Source organism: Herpailurus yagouaroundi, unplaced genomic scaffold, assembly GCF_014898765.1.
Source record: "Herpailurus yagouaroundi ecotype Mexico unplaced genomic scaffold, PumYag 184, whole genome shotgun sequence".
Lineage (NCBI taxonomy): Eukaryota > Metazoa > Chordata > Mammalia > Carnivora > Felidae > Herpailurus > Herpailurus yagouaroundi.
This window is the reverse complement of record NW_024412415.1, coordinates 29,145,376-29,163,911: the sequence shown is the minus strand read 5'-3', so window position 1 is coordinate 29,163,911 and position 18,536 is coordinate 29,145,376. Positions and strand designations below refer to the sequence as shown.

Below are 18,536 nucleotides of genomic sequence, written 5' to 3'. Positions count from 1 at the left end.
CAAGAATTCCCAGGACATTAAGATTCAGGGTACAGAAGAGCACCGACAAGAAATAATTGGTTATGATTTGTTTACACACCCACATTCACATACACAGACACACTTAGTCAGTCCTCCACCGAGCCCCCTATTTGGTGTGAATTTTAAGAAAGTGGAAAGACCTTTTTATCTCCAAGGAATTTCTCCACTTGCCCGATATGGCCATAGACTTGCCACCTTAAAGCCCTTCTTGGTCAAGGATGCTGTGAAAATGTGAATACGTTACTTTGGAATGAGGTCAGGTTAACCCTTTGGAATCCTTTGTCACTTTATGTGGGTTATGGAAAGGATCCCAGAGGGATATGGACCACAGGGAGGTGAAAGTTCACGGGAGACAGGCTGGGCACAGAACTCTGCACTGGGGGGAGGGGTCTGGCAAGTTGGGAGGGAGGGGTTAGAGAAGATAAACTGCTCACGTCATCATTTCCTGAGGATGGCCCTGTACCCCCATAGTAATAGCAGAACCTCGGCCATCTTGGATTTTTCTGTCTTCCTTTGCAGTCCCTTTTTTGCTCTGTGCCACGAGCTCGTGTTTTAGGTCTCATCTGTTATGGTCCAGCCTCCTGGGCTTTGCTAGGCTGTGAAGGCCAATTGGCTGACATTTCCAAGATTGATCTAGCTGACCTGTTCCATTGAAGTTCTTTCACTAATCAAATGTATATCTGATTGTCAGGAGCCAGGGGGTGAGAAGGGGCCCCACCCCAACTGAACATCTTTGTCGGCTGACCACTTGCTCTCCCCTACCCTCCACCCCCACAGAGAGGAGAGGAAGGGGCAAGTGTAGCTTCCTGATATATTTCCTCAGGAAGTGGCCACTTGAGGGGGAGGAAGTGAGGTAGAGAGGTGATGACTTGAGGCATCCACAGAATAAAGCATTCGTATATCGCTCTCTGCTTTTCCAGCTTTGGTGAGCTGTTTCCCTTTGCCTGCCTGAATCCAGCTTTTTCTGCCAGGTTTGGTCAAATTCTACCTGCTCTAGAAGGCTTCCACCGACCCCAGTCAGCTGGTACTCCTTCTCTGTTCTGACTTGCTGCAGCATTACTGTTTGCTCCCTCACTTGACCCTGAGGCAGGTGTCTTTTACACACCCATGTCATATTTCTTTTTCCATTAGTGTGTGTCTCATTTCCCCAGCGGACTATAAGCCTTTCAAGTTGTGGGATGTGTCATGCTTATAGCCCTTCGGACACTGATCAATAAGGGAGGGGTGGAGGAATGAATTAGTGAATGGATGGATAGGTGAATGGACAGTTCGGTGGATGCAGGAAGGTGGGTGGGGAGATAGGGAGGTGAGTGGGCGGTAGGCTCCAAGCCCAACGCTATATTGTGTATAACCTACATCATGTCAGTGTCTAGAACCTAGACTCTAGACTAAGAGAATAACCAGAGAACACTGAGCTGTATTTTCAGTGAAAACCTTTCTCTATGTAGCCAGGTGCAGCTTAAATTAGGCCAGACTTCTTTCAGGTGTTGAACTTATGGGCTCATGTTCATTTGACAACAGCTATCAAAATGTGCTTATACCTCAAAATAGATTCCAAAAAGTAATCATACCTCAGCCTGACTTGGCTGTGCTCAACGATTCCTTCCTTTCTGTGCTTTAGGAGTTTTTTTCTGACAAAAAAAAAAACTCCTAAAAAAAAAAGGTCAGAGGAAGGAAGTTTGTCTGCAGGGGCAGCGTATCAAATGAGCTAACCTGTGAATGCAGCTGTCATAGGCCAGCATGAGCATACACCTCCGACTCTGTGGACAGAGGCCATTTGTAGGTCACGGTTCAGCTCCTGGAGACTTGTGGTTCCTGATTCTATGTATTCCTTACTGCTGACCCTGAGCTTGGTTTGGTTGGAGTGACTTCTTGAAAGACTAGATAATAATTTTGAGAAATATCAGTGTTTTCTATCCACGCCCCCCCCCCTTTTCCATATACAGTTTGGAACTGTTTGGAGATCATCAAAGAGCATGTGGCCACATTGTACAGTGTGCTTCCCAAATTGTGCTTTGTGGAGCTCTTGGGGTTCCACAGAGCTCGTTAAGCCACAGGAGGTAGGCTCTGAGTTGGTGGGTTCTGAGTGCCTCTCCCCCAAAAGAAGCACTGCTTTTTATCTTTTTTACATATGGCATGTATTCTGTGCAAGATTTATTGGAGATGGGGTTCCACACCTCCAACAAATTTAGAAACGTATGTCAGAGGCTGTCAAGGCATTCACAACATGGTGAGAGAGGAGAAACGGATTCATTGGACAGACTGCTTGGCTCACTAGTTGGGAGAAAAGGCCACTTAAATTTTTTTGTTAACGTTTTTATTTATTTTTGAGAGACAGAGAGAGACGGAGCACCAGCAGGGGAGGGGCAGAGAGAGAGGGAGACACAGAATCCGAAGCTGTCAGCTCTGAGCTATCAGCACAGAGCCCGAGGCAGGGCTCGAACTTACGGACCTCGAGATCATGACCTGAGCCAAAGACAGACACTTAACCGACTGAGCCACCCAGGTGCCCCAAGAAAAGACCATTTAGATGGCTCCAGGAACTCTTGTGTCTGTAGGTCTTGTGCTGATGTTTCTACCTGCTCCAGAGTCTCCACTCACCTCCAGCTGGCTTGGATGTTCCTCCTGTGGGTCTCACACTCCTTGCTTGCCCACCTAGTTCCCGATGTGCTGCCCACCTGGCTTTTGGTAAATTTTTGCTCATTACCCTTATCTCTCTGTCCTGGAATTCTGACCTGATACCTGCGATTTCTGGTGACTTGATACTTCTTCACCTTATTTTGGCCTCCTGGAAAATTGGTTCCTTGCCCTGCCCTTGAGTAACTGTGTCCCAAGTATCATCTGCCTTCCTGGATCCTGGCATCCTCTGGGACCCCACTTTTCATCTGCCATGGCCCTCCCCAGCACTATCTTCTTCTTCTTTTTTTAAATGTTTGTTTATTTATTTATTTATTTATTTACTTATTTATTTTGAGAGAGAGAGAGATAGTGAGCAGGGAGGAGCAGAGAAAGAGGGAGAGAGAGAATCCCAAGCAGGCTCTGCACTGTCAGAGCAGAGCCTGATGCGGGGCTCGAAATCACGAACCTCGAAATCATGACCTGAGCCAAAACCAAGAGTTGGATGCTTAATGACTGAGCCACCCAGGTGTCCTGCGGCACTATTTATTTTTAAGCTGGGATCTGAGGAGGCAATTCATTGGGGCTGAATCAGGTTCAAGAATGTGCTGGGATTGGGAAATGGGGACCAGGATGTGGATGTGGCAATCTAGTGGATGGAAAGAAAAAATAATTAACATCCATGGAAAAGTTCTAGTTCACATAGTGCTTTCACATTTCATTCTCATCACAGTCCTGTGAGATTGGGATATTCTTATGTCTGTATTACACACAAGGAATGTGATTTGCTGAAGGTAGAACTGGAAACAGAACCTGGGTCTTTTGACCCTTAATCTTGGACTAGGGTATAGGAGATAAGAAACAGGTTGATTGCTAAGGCAATGAGGAGAAGGCTCTTGTTCATGGGAATTGGGAGTGGCCTGACTAGGGGCTGGATGTTTTGGTAATGGATGGGAGATAAGAGGCAGAGTCAACCACAAAGGTCCCACAGTCAAGGCTGGCTAGGCAGAGGAGTGAGGAGGGGGCTTTGTGACACCATCCCCAGACAGGCTGTTGCCATGAGATCGGGGTGTGAGTCCTCTGGGATCAGGCTGATCTGGTTCTTGCAGACTGCAGATTTGAACTGCTCCTGCCCGTGCCTTTGAGACATGTTAGCTGACGAGCCCATTCCCCAACCTGTTAGGCTGCACTTGGGGTGGCCTTGATTGGAAGCATCTAAGCATTATCCCTGCCCTGTAGCCCTGAAACTTGCAGGGTAATTCCAGAAGAATCATGGCTTATTGTTCTGCAGTGTGGGAAGAGGAACTGTAATGACCACTTGGGGGAAGCAGGAGGAAGAACCTGGTCTCCGCAACCCTATGACTCGGAACACTGCACGTTTGCCACCACTCCCCTCAGTGGCATCTCATCCCTGGGTTTGCATTCTGTGCAGCTCTGCCTCATCTCTACCTTGATACACTGGTGACTTCGAGGCAGGTTACTGAATTCATGGACACTTTAAGGTTGACTGAGAAAGGGTTGCTTGGGTAGCTTGGTTGTTTAAGTGTCTGACTCTTGGTTTTGGCTCAGGTCATGATCTCATGGTTCATGAGTTCAAGCCCCATGTCAGGCTCTGTGCTGGCAGCAGGGAGCCTGCTTGGGATTCTCTCTCTTTCTCTCCCTCTCTCTCTGCCCCTCCCCTACTCATGCGCACATGCACTCTCTCTCTCTCTCTCTCTCTCTCTCAAAATAAATAAATATTTTAAAAATTAAGAAAAAAGTTGTCTGAGAAAGGAAGTGAGTTAAGTCCACTCTATTCCTAGACCTTACAAAACACCTTTAGCAGCCCACCCCTCATGATTGCCAGAGCAAGTCAGACTGGCCGCAGCTTACCATGGCAGGTAGGGGTGGATGGGCTGTGGATGTGGTCTCCTTGATGCAAGCCATGATGGGTGCATTGTCTTTTGAAAATTAAAACCAACAATAAAATAAAATAAAAATAAGTCTGCTTTCTATTTTCATGTGCTCGTGCAATTCTGAATAATATCAGTGATAAAATATTCCTCTCTTCTGGGGTGGGCCCCTCTCCTCACTGCTTGGTACACTAATGAAGCTAGAGTCAGTAGGCGGGATTTCACGTCCTAGACCTGCTATCAGGGCTGACTACCGGGCCCAACTACCAGGTCACTTAACCTCCCTAAGCCTCCGCTTTCTTTTCTGTGAAATGGAACTAAGAATGATACCTGCAAATATTAAAAGAATGAATGTAAGATTAGTTTATAAAGAGAAAAGCTGGGTATAAGTGTTGTAGTATCTACATTGCTATACAAAAGCTAAACGGTGTGAGATCTGGGTCTTGCTCAGGTTATTCTTTGGCAGTGAAGAATTTGGGGGTGATTGAGCCAGGTTCTTCCGTGAAGTTGAGGAGCTAGTGTTGGAGATGTAACATCGTTTTTGGCACTGAGAAACTGTTCTGGGTTTACGCCTTTTCATCTGATTCCTGGGTAGACACTAGGACACCCTTGTGGGGCATCACCCTGGGTCCTGCTGTGTTCTGAAATGAGGCCCATCTGTCTCACTCGTGATGCAGCCTGCTTCATCCTCAGGGTGTGCTGAATGAGTGAGGAGCTGAGCCCTCTGCCTGGGAAGAGGGGTGTGTTCCTGACTTAATTGCAGAAGAGTGTGCTGGCATAAGCACAGAAGGTAGTGTGTGTCTGCAGGATTGACTGTCCCTTACTAAACCAGGCCACGTGACTTTCACAAGCCAGCCTTTGGCACTGAACCCCCCTCCCCCGCCCCGCCCATGCCTCCTGCCTTTCTACAGGGCTGGATAGTAAAGCCCTTTCTCAGGCATTATTTGTGATTTCCCCTGTGACGTGACCAGTCTAGGTTTTCTCACCCCCACTTGACAAAGGAGGAAACTGAGGCCCAAGGAGTTGAACAGGCTGCCCAGGGTCAGGGCAGGGCTTTGACTGGAACCCACATGGAGAATGAAGGGAAGGCCTTTACCTCTGTTCAGTTGCTGTGGGCTTTTTAGAGCTTTCTGACAGAAGCCTTCTGAGGTGAGACTTCAGGGGACAGGTGGAGAAACACAAACTGAGAAGGCAGTTCCTTGTCCCAACCCATGAGGCTTTGATGGCAGGACCAGGAATTAGGCCTCCTGACTGCCAGCCCTTTGCTGCATTAGACCATGGGTTAGGTATGAAGGGAGGGGAACTGGAATATGCATGCTTTGTGCATATGTACCCCATGTTTTAGCATTCCCATCACTTCTGACTTAGTGTTGATAATGATTTTCGTTAGAGATTGGGTGCCTTCCCTCTCTTCCCTCTCTGGATAACACCCTGGGGTCTCTGTCCTAACCTAGAGAGCTCCTCGCTGCCTACCTCTTGCCCCCATAGCCAAGTTGGGCAACTTCTGCACTGTGGGGCCTGAACTCCTATCTTTGGAACATCCTAATGGGCAGATGAAGGCCCATCACCATCACTGCTTTTACCTGCCCATTACCAGGCATAATACAGAGTCACCTCAGCTCTGATTTTATTTTATTTATTTATTTATTTTTTTACCTCAGCTCTGATTTTTGCATTTGCGACCAGGGTGTGTCTGAATGTAAACTTCCATTCCTGTTACCCCCAAAGCCTAGGGTAATCTTCTGTCTTGGTTTGGAGCTGACCCATCAAGCAAAAGACTCCTGGTGGGAGAGACGACCCTTCCCTTCTCCCCCTTACTCCTTCCCTCGAATGTCAAATCAAAGAACTAAGGGAGAGGGTGATAAAAGGACAAGGAATAAAATGAGTAACAGCAGTATAGTATCTTTATCTGTCAAAGGGAGATGATCAGAGGACTGTTGTCAGGCGGTGTTTCTCAGCCCCGGCTGCACATCAGTCACCTGGGAAGTTTTTAAAGACCTCAGTTCCCAGGACGCAGCCCAGATCCAGGAGACTGGGATATAAATTCCCTGGGTGATACCGGTTTACAGACAGTTGCTCCAAGAATTAAAAGAGTTGGTTAACTGCTTAGAACAAAGATATTCCTGTATCAGGTTATGCACTAGACTCATCAGAAGGACTTTCAAAATGGTACTGATTCCCTGGCCGCATATTGCACACCATTTAAATCAGTGACTTCTGGGGTGCCTCTTGCTTGGCCTTCATGTGAGCAATACACTAGTAACAGTTATACTAGCTATCATTTTTTAAGCTGACTGTGGGCCAACATCGCAGGTATTTCCAGTCATCATGATTCCCTGGTAGGGAGTCATGATTCCCATTTTACAGATGAGGAAACTGATGCTCAGAGCAGAGAGCCACTCTCCCCAGGGGACAGCACAAGTTTCCTGAGTCCAGGCCTGTCTGCCCCAGAAGGCTGCTTTTGCTGCCCAAAGCCTGGCAGCCAAGAGGCTGGCCTTAGTGGAGCGTATTCTCCCCTCTTCTCCGTAGTGGCCCGGCAAGAGGGGAAAACCCATAGGTGGCCTTAGCTCTCCTTGGGCTCCCCAGGGCAGGTTGAGTGGAGGATCCCTCCCCCAGGAAGAGAGGGGGAGATGAGGGGTGCTGCTTGGTATTCGGCTCTCAAAATACCTCCTTTTGGTGCGAGGAAGTTGCCTGCATATTAGGACTGACCCCCGGTCACCTCTCATTGCCACAGCTGCTCTCTCTCACAAGGGGAAAACTCAACCAGGAAAAGCAAACACTCATTTGCGTTTTTGAGAGTTTGAGGAATTTTTAAGTCATGTGATACAGAAAAATGCCTCTATTTCCCTCTTAAGACAAAGTGAGGGGGCTATCTCAAGGTGACTGAAATATTTTGCTCTGCTTTATAAAAACCTTGCACCTCCACCTCTGTGCTCTGTAGGCTTAAACAAAATGCTTAAAATCCTTAAGCTTTGGTTTCCCCATCAGTCAGCTGGAAAGAGTAAGCCCTGTCTGCCCTCAAAACTGCTGATGCCAGGTCCCTAAGATGTCAGAGAAAAGAAAAGCATGGCCATCTTGACACGGAGACTCACAGTTGCCTGGGACTGGAAGCTTTGTCAGATGTTTCCTGGCTCCCGCTAAGGGACCCAATGTCCCTGAGGCCCATAGTAGCTCCAAGCGACCAGTGTTAGAGATCTCCCTGAATGTGTTCACTCTGGCTTTGGGAGGCCTGGCTTCACTCCGCTTGTGTCAGCTCCTGTGTGTAGACAACTAGGAGCCAATATTTGGGGCATAAATAGCTGAAACTTTATTTAAAAAAATCTTTTTAACATTTATTCATTTTTGAGAGACATGGAGAAACAAAGCACAGCAGGGGTGGGGTAGAGAGAGAGAGGGAGACACAGAATCCAAAGCAGGCTCCAGGCTCTGAGCTGTTAGCACAGAGCCTGACACAGGGCTCCAACTCACGAACCATGAGATCATGACCTGAGCCGAAGTCGGATGCTTAACCAACCGAGCCACCCAGGCACCCCTGAAACTTTAGAGTTAGTAGACAATGGAATATAAATTTGGTTCCACAAAGCCATCCTTGTCCAGCCTAGCCCAGGCCCCAGGGCCCCTCCTTCCCCAGAGTTCCCTCTGTACCTGTTATCTGTGCCTTTGGTCCTTGCCCCGCACAGGACCTGGCACAGACCAGACACTCAGGCAGCACTAAAGTGAATGAAGGATGAGGGGATGGAGACATACAGGAATATGTATCTGGTGATGTCTCTAAGGTGGTTGCCATAGAATGCTATTTAAGTGTTGGCATATCTATTCCTTGCTTGCTCTACTTGACTTTTTTTTTTTGTCACTTAGGTTTATTTTGAAGACTGTCTTACTGAGGATTATTCTAGGAATGGAGTGGTTCAGATGTGATGCTATTTTCTGAGGTTGAGGCAAATATCCCGAGAATTTCATCGTGTGTAACTCTTTTACCCCAGAGCCGCAAAGACAGTACATCTTAAGTGTGGAGTATGGCATCGCTTATTAAGCCATTAAGCTGAACCTGCAAACTTTCTGAGTTCTGTCTTAGCAGTGGGTATTGTGAGCAAACGTGGGGGCACTTGTGGGAATGATAGAAGGGGAGTAGGAAGACGCCAGGAAGGGTGACCACTGGGCCATCTCCAGGCCCTTAGAGCTGCCCACCCATCCTGACCACCTGAACTGAGATGGTGAACAGAAGGCTGCTTCCCTCCCCTGTGGAGTGGGCTGTCCTTGGAACGCTCAGAGAAGCTGGCTCAGGGCCACCTGCCACTCGCATGGACACTATTCCATGGCTACTGTATTGGTCTCCAGAATGAAGCATTTCTAGGCCCAAACCTGAGGGGCACTTAGCATATTCTTGACTTCTATAACTACTTAGTGGCTTTGTGGACAGTGAGCTGGGCACCTGAGCTGGCCATTAGCTCTGTGATGACCTCATGCTTGTCACTGACCTCTCCTGTGCCTCAGTTTTCTAACACTTTGCAATTCTATGGTCCCATCAGCCCTCTCGCTGTGACCAACTCCCCCTTACGGTTATTAACAGTGTTAGGCTGCCTCCACCCACCCCCGCCTCCTCCAGGATCCCACCAACCCAGCCAGCAAATCCTCTGGCCTTGTCTTTACATTAAGTGTATCACTCTCTTATTTTCTCTGTCTCCTTACTGAGGACTTGCTTTGCTCAGGTCATTGAAATTTTATTTGTTGGGCGGAGGTTAGGGGCAAAGGTACAAACTGAGAATATAGAGATATCACAATTATAAATGGATGAATTTATACTTGTGTCCAGGTAAGACAGACTCAAATTCAATAACTGTTACCATTAATATTTTGGCCGTACCAATATTTATGTTTTTCCTTGCTAATCTTTACATTATGTAGTATAAACCTCTGGACATTGTGATTTTATCTAGCGGATACTGGACTTGAGTTCTCATAGAGACTTAAGAACAATGAAACTGTGTCATCCTGATCAAATAGGAAACCGTTCAGGGCCTCGGTGTTTACATCTGCACACGGGGAATGACAATACTGGCATTCATTCCTAGTAAAGGCAAAGTACTCATATGAACAGAAGGAAGCCCAGTACCTGGCCCCTCTCAGCCACTCGTTACCTGGCAGGGGAGGATGCAGGCTGGTGATATAATTTGTCCTACTCTGGCGGAATGAATTAGTGTGGCCTGGGGCTGACAACTGGTCACTTCCTTGATGGACACAGTTACACCCTGATTGTGCTGGTCTGTGTCCCCACAGCGGCCAGTTTGCCATTGTGAAGAAGTGCCGAGAGAAGAGCACGGGGCTGGAGTACGCGGCCAAATTCATCAAAAAGCGGCAGAGCAGGGCCAGCCGGCGGGGCGTGTCCCGGGAGGAGATCGAGCGGGAGGTGAGCATCCTGCGGCAGGTGCTCCACCCCAACGTCATCACGCTGCATGACGTCTTTGAGAACCGAACCGACGTGGTGCTCATCCTCGAGCTGTGAGTGGGTGTTTGGGACCCATGGGGGCAGCAGAGGCAGGTAGGGTGGTGGGTGCTTCAGACACAGATCCCAGAGGGCAGCGGCAACCAGACCTCATGAGCTTGGCCCAAAGAAGGTGAAGTCAATGGTGGGTGGTTTTCGTTGGTTGCTGCCTCCCTCATCCTCCTTCTGAGCTTGGGCCAAAGGTGGGTGGGTTTGCTGAGCATCAGGCACAGAAGGCTAGGGTCTGGGTCTGGCTTTCATGGGACCCTGGGGATAAAAGGGAGGCAATGGCTGGCCCCTGGGTCGTTTCCTGGCGGAGCATGTGGGAGGATGGTGGGGGGTAGGGAGCGGTGTAAGAAGGTAGTATGAGGGGAGGAGAGGCTGTTCGGGAGGGGTCTTCTCTATGAGGAGGAGAGGAACAAACATCCTTCAGGCTCTGCAAAGCCCTTCTCCAGCCCTTTCTTGGGAAAAATTCCCACATTTGTTCTGTTTGATGCCTTCATTATCATAATAATAGCTATTATTTAGAGAGCCCTAGTATAAGGCAACCATTTGTCGATGCTTCTTGTTTGCCATCCTGTTCAGTCCTCACAAAGACTATTGAGGGAAGTGTCCTCCTAACACGGAGGAGTTACTTGGTATTCACTGTATTGAGCACTTCTGTTATCTTATTTAATTTTCATAAAAATCTTATCACACGGAAGCTCTTACTATCTCCATTTTACAGACAAGAACACTGAGAGGCCAGGTCTCTTATAAGACCCTAGAGCCAGGAAGAGGAGGGGCTTGAGTCCACACTGCTTGTGCAGACAGCTATGAGCATGAGGTGAGATGGCATTATGCTGGCCTAACTGGGCAAGACATCATAGTCTGATGATACCAAGACTCCAGGAATTGGCCACCTTGTGTCCCTCCTGGAGGTGTCTCCATGAAATGGGGAGATAGAGCTTTGGCAGGCAACAGAGTTTGAGTTGGACTGTACAAGTCACAATGGCTGTGTGCAATCAAGCAGCATGACCTGGTGTTGAGAGTGTTCCGAGCCTCATGGGCATATATGCATCTGCTGGTTGCAGAGGAGTGGCAGCATTTGTTTCAGAAATCCCTGACTTTGTGACCTCGGGCAAGACACCTCACTCCTCTGAGCTTCAGCTCCCATCTGTAAATGTGACAGCCATCCTTAACCTGCGCACAAGTTGGGTGGACCACCTGACATTTGAAGTCATTCTAATTTGAGAACTAAGCCCTGACGTTACCAGGATATAGATTTATGTAGCAGATGGGCATTTGCATACTCTTGCATTGATGCTTAAATTATCCATCTCACTGTTTCAATGCATAGACTCGCCCGTGCTATTCCTTTCACTCCAGCGTCCTCCGGTCTCTCCCATAGACCTCTCAGCCACTTGGACTAGTTGGCATATGCCGCTGCCTGACTCAGCAAGCCTGGGGGCGTCCCACAGGTACGGTCAGCCATGTGGACAGCCCAAGGTGTGGCATGCCGCAGGGCTAAGGGTCAACAGTTGGCACAGTGTTCCCAGCAGAGAGCGACAAGCTTACCCCTGCTGGGGAGGCTAGGCCACTGCTTTAAAAAAACTTTCCAGCAACTGAAAAGAAATTGCATTTACAATCCTACCATCCAAACATAGCTATTCATGTTTTTCTGTGGTTCCTCTCCGCCTTTATCTATTTGTATACAATCATCGTACTTGCACAATTTCTTGCTCTACTTTTCCCCTTCAGCATAATTTCACAAATAGTTTTTTTTTCTTTTAACTGACTGTATCATGTTTCATTGAATTACATACTCGTATATCCCTATCGTTGGACATTTCGTTTTGATTTTCCAGCTTTTAACCATGACAAATTTCAGTGCCAGAAAACAACTTCCTTCCCATAATTTCCCACTTTTCTTTTGAATTAATCCTTTCAGATCAATCCCCAGGAAGGGGATGACTAGGCTGACATTTGGAGGGCTCTTGATATCCTCACTTTCATGGGACGGTATTAGTTAACCTGTAGGACCTACAATATAGGAGCGGTTTCCAGTTTGCCCGCAGCCTTGTCAGCCCTGGGCCATTTGTTCTAAAACAGGATTCATTATTCATTTGCCTTTATAGTTATCAAATGATTTGTTGTTGTCATTTTTATAATTATAAGATTAAAGTGTTTTATTCTTTAATTGCTAGAGAAATTCCCTGCTTCTCCTGGTTTGCAGAACCCTAGGAGTTGGGGTCTGGGATGCTCTTGAGATGTCCCTGTTTCTCCCAGCAGGGCTCATGGTCAGCAACAGTTATGTGCCCTCTTCCAGTGAGTTGTCACCATCCCTACCATCAAGCTGTCGCACTGGTACTCCCAGTGTGACTTGCTTGAGCTGCTGTGCTTGCTCAGTTCTGTCTATTCATAGTTTCTCTATCACCTCTTTTACTTTGAAGCTGTCTCACTGCTCTTGGGGTGTCTGACTATGGAGTGCTGGGGATTGCTAAGGCTAGCAATGGTGCTGGAACAATGTGTGACAAGGGTGTCCCAGGGAGGACCTCCCAAGAGAGAAGGGGTTTTCATGGGCTTTTGTGTTGGGATTTGGTGACCCCTGTTGGGCTGATCAGCAGCCTTTGACTGCCTGGTCCTCACGGTGCCCTAACAGGTTAGTGGGTTTGCCCAGTGTTTAAACATGACTATCAGTGCCCGCCTTGTTCAGTTGGAATTGCAGGTTTTGTGGATGGGTTTTCCCCAATCCCATTGTCCCTCTCAGCAACTGTTGTCTGGTGCAGGGCGTGCTTTTGCTTTCTGCTAAAGTGACCAGTACTCAGAAGACGTACCCAGCCCTGAGTTGAGTCCCTTTAAACTGTCATCACTCCATCCATGACCTCCTTAGCAATAGCTGCCTCTGGTCAGGGCTGTTGAAAGCAGGGATGGGAAGGATTTGGTTGTGCCATATAAATTGACTTTTGTATGGCATAAAGAATATTTTCAAAATCTCGGTAGATTAATTCATGTCATATGTGGAGCTTGCTCTGAAAATGTAAGTCAGCCCCGGGGGGGGGGGGGGGGGGGGAGTTGGCAGGCCTCTTATCCAGGCCCCTGACCTCTCTGGAGCCTCCTGGGCTCCCTGCTAATGGAAAGTGATACCCGTGTGGTTGCATACCAGAGAATGGGTTGGCAGATCACCCCACGGGGTCAGCAGTGCTTTCCAGTGCCCTAACTTGAGTGCACCTTCTTGGGCCCAAGTGGCTCTGGCAGCATCCTTTCCAAATCACTGTCTACACAGATCATTTCAGTACACATCCAAGAAAGCATCTGAAAAGGTTTTCTAGCAAGCAGACCAACCTGTGGGGAGGAAAGAGGCAAAGGTCAGCTTAGCAGGAAGGGGACTGATCCTGGGAATGGTGAGAGGAGAGGAGAAGAGACCCAGACTATTGGGTTTTGCTTTTCATCTTTAAGCTGAAGAGGTTTGGGATGTGAGAGGAGAGAAATTTGGGAGGAGATGGGGAATGGCTCCGGGGAAGAGAAACCCTTGGGAAAAACTATGTTAGAGGAAAAATGAACAAAACCTTGAGGAGAGCTGCCTGAGCACTGATGTGAGTGTCCGCAGCCTGAGTGTCCAGACTTGGACGTTTATCCCTGTGGGCTCATCAGCCTCCACCATTCCAAGACTCTGAGGAATATTCTAAGGGCCACCATGGCTGGGATCCAAAGGAGACCATGTCTCACCCAGTCTCCTGCTCAGATCACACCTTCAAACAAAATGGCTGATTACTGTCCCCTAAAGTCCTCACCCAGCCTGGGCCTTCACATCAGTGGTGTTAGGTGACAGGACACATTATCATAAGATTCTTTTACACTTATGCAGCATTCTATTTAAGGTAGGAAGAGTAGGGTGTGCCTGAGGCCACAGCCTCATAGGACCCAGCAGGGGCTAGAAGTATAGAAAACAAGGGCCAGGCTGGGTCCTGTGTTTCAGAGGGGCCCTGTGGATTTGAGCAGGTCTGGACAGGTCTCTTGCAGATGCCGAGCCTTCACTTTTATATGCTATAGAATATGCTGTATCATGTTGATATTTTTAATGTTTTTTTCCCCCCTTTGTTCTTTAATCCACCCACCTTCTATTGAATGTCTTTGTTTCACAAGGTGCTGGGGAAGCAAAGATAACCTAGCTGGGGAGAGAGGCAGACAGGTAACATGTGTGATGAGGGCTCAAATGCAGCTCAACAGGGATGTCAGAGGCCTATCCAGTACTTGGGGTGGCCTTGAGCTTTCCTTTTTGCACCCATTCAAACTTTATAATGTGGAGACAATGTGGCGAGAGGAACACACAGTGGACTGGAGCTGAGAAGATCTGGCTGTGACTCCTGGTTCTGTGGCTTACTGTGCGACCTTGGGCAAGTCACTTGCTCTCTTGGGGGCTTCAGTTTCCTCATTTGAAAAGTCAGGCCAGAAGTTCCGTCTACCCTCAGGGTGGGTATGAGTCTCAAGTGAGAGAATGCTTGGGAAGGTGCATTGCTCCAGTGGCCAGCTCGGAACCAAGCACCCTTCTGCCACTGCTATGCCTCATGACAGTATGGTGCGTGTTATTTACTTCCGGGACTTGATCGAGGGTCTCATAGCACTTGTCCAACTCTACAGCGAGATTCCCCCCTCCCAGGGGGCAGTGAGGCTGGTTTTTTCCCTCATTCCTGTTTTGCAAGAAGAAAAGCTCAGCCCTGGGACTCTCACGTGCCGCACCCCAAGGGGAAGGTTGGGTCTGTGTTAGGGAAGGATTGGGACCACTGTCCTGGCCTTTGACCTGGGTCTGCAGAGCAGACTCAGAGTTTCTGCTTCAGCCGGTGAGAGGGGTTCAGGTTCCAGCACCTGCCCAGGTAGGGGTGGGGCAGAGGATGGCCTCACCCATGAAACACATGGAAAAGTAGTGCACAAGCCTCGCTGCCAACACCAAGGCAGATGCTTTAGGCCACACCCAGCTGACAGAGTAGAGGGGCACTGTGGCTCGAGCAGATAGTATGCACCCCTGCACCTTCTCACCTCATTCCCTCTTCACCCCTTTACCACCACCCCGCCCCACTTTCTCTAAATATTTACTCAGCATCTGTCACGTGGTAGACACCAGCCCTGAGGATGAGGATCTGATTCATGGCTCCTGCCCTTGAGAAGCTCACACCCCAGCAGGAACAGAGGCTTCTGGCATTTGTCTGTCTACTAACGGGAGATATTTTCAACCCCATTTGACAGATGAGAGAAGACTGAGGTGGAGAGTGACTTGGTAGTCAGTGGCAGAACCAGCACGCCAGCAGGTCTGCAGCTCATCTCCGAAGCCGGCCAGCGCACAGGGACTTCTTGCCACATACATGCCCTGCGCTTGCCCCCATCTCTGTGCCTTTGCAGAGAGATGCCTGCCTGTTACACCTGTCTCATCCCCTTGCTCCCTGAGTCCAGACCCTACCCAAGCCTCCCTGCATTCCCAGCACCTTCTCCCACCACTTAAGCCCGCACTAACCATATGTGATAAGCAAATAATAACATCATGGCAGAAGTCCCTGCTGATGGGACACAGTCAGGTGCTGGTCACTGTGCTGAGTGCCTTCCTTAATGCACCAACTTGTTTGCTCTTCAGAACAAGGTGAGCAGGTAGACGTTCCCATTACCCCCAGCTCCTGAGAGACCTTGCTGAGAGAGTTAGGGCGGCTTATCTCCCGTCACATGTTAGCCTGAGAAGACAGTGTTGGACTGTGGCTGGGGCCTGGACGCGGCCTTGACCGCACGCTGCCTTACTGGGAGACCTTGTGTAGCTCCTTCGCCTCCTGTGGGCCTTGGCTTTCTCATCTGTTATGAAAGAACTTCCAGGTGATCATGGTCTATGTGGGAGTGCAGCTGAGGGATATCATGGAGTCTTCCCCCCGGAAGTTTCCTGTTCACTTATAGTGGATTTCAAACATACGCAAAAGGAGAGAGAATAATGTTGGAAAAACTAGGTCATTTGTCCCATTGATTGTCTCACAGTCTGGATTTGGCTTATTCCTGCCTCATGCCATTAGTTAACTTCCTCCTCTATGTCTTGTATTTCCTGTAAACTAATAGTTAGATCTAAATGAGATACCCTTTATATTGACACTGTTCGATAGAAATATAATATGAACTGTATATTCAATTTTAGATTTTCTAGTAGCTGCATTAAATAAGAAGTGAGAAGAAATAGGTGAATTAATTTTAATATTTTTATTCAATCCAATATGTACAAAATATTATCATTTTAACATGTAATCGATATAAAAATCATTAATGAGATATTTTACATTCTTTTTTCCGTATTCCATCTTCAAAACCCAATGTGTATCTTACACTTACAGCACATTTAGTTCATTCTCAGTGCAGTGGTTAGCATGAAATACAATCCTACCAAAACAACAAAGCTGTGTTTACGGGAAAATATTTCACACCATTTCAGTTTTTGAATTAAAATGACTTCAAATGAAATAAAATTTAAAGTTCAGTTCCTGGTTGCACTAGCCGTATTTCAAATGCTCAGTAGCCACGTGTGACTAGTGGCTGCTATATTGGACGGTGTTCATAGAGGGCATTTCCATCACTGTAGAAAGTTCTGTTGGGTAGCACTGAACAAGAGGCTTAAGCAGATGTAGGTGTCACAAGTGTTGCTGTGTACTTACTGTTGTACCTCATTGTGTCCAGTTGTTCTGTTTTTCAGGATGCTGAGATTGATTAGTGTGTCCATGGGTGCTTCTGGGCATTTTTAAAGAAAGGAGAAAAGGAAATTTTGGTGCCGTTTAGGGTGAACTAGGTGGCAGGGAGTGAGTGATTCCCCAAAGTGGGACAGAGGCCATTCTAGCCATATAAGCATCATCTGAGGACACTTAGTATGATATAGTGGTTGAAAGTCATTCTTCCTGGGTTTGAATCCTGACTGCCACTTACTAGCTCTATGACCTTAGGCAAGTCACTTAACCTCACAGAGCCTCTGTTCCTTCAACTGTGAAATAGGAAAATACTAGTACTTAGCTCACAAGGTATTATGATGGTTAAATGAGATAATGTGCATAAAGCACACATTATGCACAGAGTAAGTAGTCAATGAATATTAATTACTAATATTATGTTATTGTAAAAATATGGGTTCCAAAGCTTTGGGGCTAGAGAATCTGATTTGGTAGGATCTGTGGTAGGACCTGGGATCTGCATTTTGAACAAGTCTCCAGGTGATCCCCCTGGCCCAGATCCCTCCCCGACATTTTTCCCTGGGATGACCCTTGGCTCTGACCCAGCCCCCAAGAAGCACATCCTGGCTGAATACCCCAGCGTCTGTCAGAGGACAGACAAGCCCAGTAGAGTTGCCAGATTTAGCAAATAAAAATCCCGTATTGTATCTGGCAACCCTAAATCTCTAATCCAGCTAAAACTGTAAACTAGCATTTATAGGAGAGGTTGTTCTGTGCCGTGGGTCTCCATTCCTGCCATATCTACCATAAGGTGCAAGAGTGTGGAGTGTGAGGACAAAAGTAGCACTTTTGGGTTTTTAGATAGGTCTTTACGTTTCAATTAGGGACCATGTCTAGATTTTTGACTCTGAAGAGGCCATCTTTTATAAAATCCAAGAAGGGTCTTTAGGGGCCATCTTACTTCTTCTGCTCATTCTGCAGATGGGGAAACTGAGGTCTGACTGGAGAGGGGGAGAGGAGTTGTCCAAGGTCAGTGGCAGGGCTGGACTGGAACCTAGGTGTCCAGCTGCTGGCCCAGCATATGTTCTTCTCTGTCATCCCACAGTACTTGTTTCTGTCCTCTGCTACCTCAGTCGTGGTGGGGGAGAGGTAACACCTAGGGTAACCAGAGGCCCTTCTGGTAACGCCCTAAGAGTGGCTCATACCCTTGTGATCCAAAGGGAAGGACACAGCGAATAGAAGAAAAGGCAGTCCCTGGTGCTGGCTGGACAAAGCCCCAGAGACGGGTGAGGGGATCCTGCCATATGTCCAGATGGTGGGGGTCAGGTTCAGGAGCTGCACCCTTTGGCCTGGCTCCCTGACACACAGGTCTGACTGGGCCTGGGCCCCACCCCACACCGGTGTCTTGCAGAGTGTCGGGAGGAGAGCTCTTCGACTTCCTGGCCCAGAAGGAGTCGCTGAGTGAGGAGGAGGCTACCAGCTTCATCAAGCAGATCCTGGACGGTGTGAACTACCTTCATGCCAAGAAAATTGCTCACTTTGATCTCAAGGTCAGTGAGGGGGTGAGGGAGGAGAATCATTTTAGGAAGAAGGAGCCCAGTCCCTTCTGATGTCACTGCCGGGAAGGGCTCAGTGCCCGTTTGGCCCTCGTCCCTTCTCTTGCTGTAGAAAACTCTGAGCTCCTAGGAAAGAAATGATGCCACAGAAAGTGTCCCTTTCCTCACTTTCATTTCACCTATCAGGCTTTCTGCACATAGAGACTGACTGCAAGAAGCTTCTTATTCAGACCACAGGTACCTTATCTCTCTCAGGGAGCACGGTGGGGTGCAGTTTTTAAATACTAGACCAACAACAGGAAACTTG

At 48.0% G+C, this 18,536-nt stretch overlaps 1 protein-coding gene across 7 annotated transcripts in view; it reads left to right on the top strand.

Annotated features, from left to right (window-relative positions):
• The window catches only part of DAPK2 (death associated protein kinase 2), a 119,922-nt gene that overhangs the window by 55,359 nt on the left and 46,027 nt on the right, over window positions 1-18,536 (top strand). For 6 of the 7 annotated variants that reach the window (XM_040492933.1, XM_040492929.1, XM_040492931.1 and 3 more), the window contains exons 3-4: window positions 9,807-10,028; window positions 18,085-18,223. In XM_040492933.1, the coding sequence (XP_040348867.1) occupies window positions 9,807-10,028; window positions 18,085-18,223 (361 nt within the window). Of the gene's footprint in view, window positions 1-9,806; window positions 10,029-18,084; window positions 18,224-18,536 lie in introns of those variants that run through there. The other variant, XM_040492934.1, reaches the window with a different exon arrangement.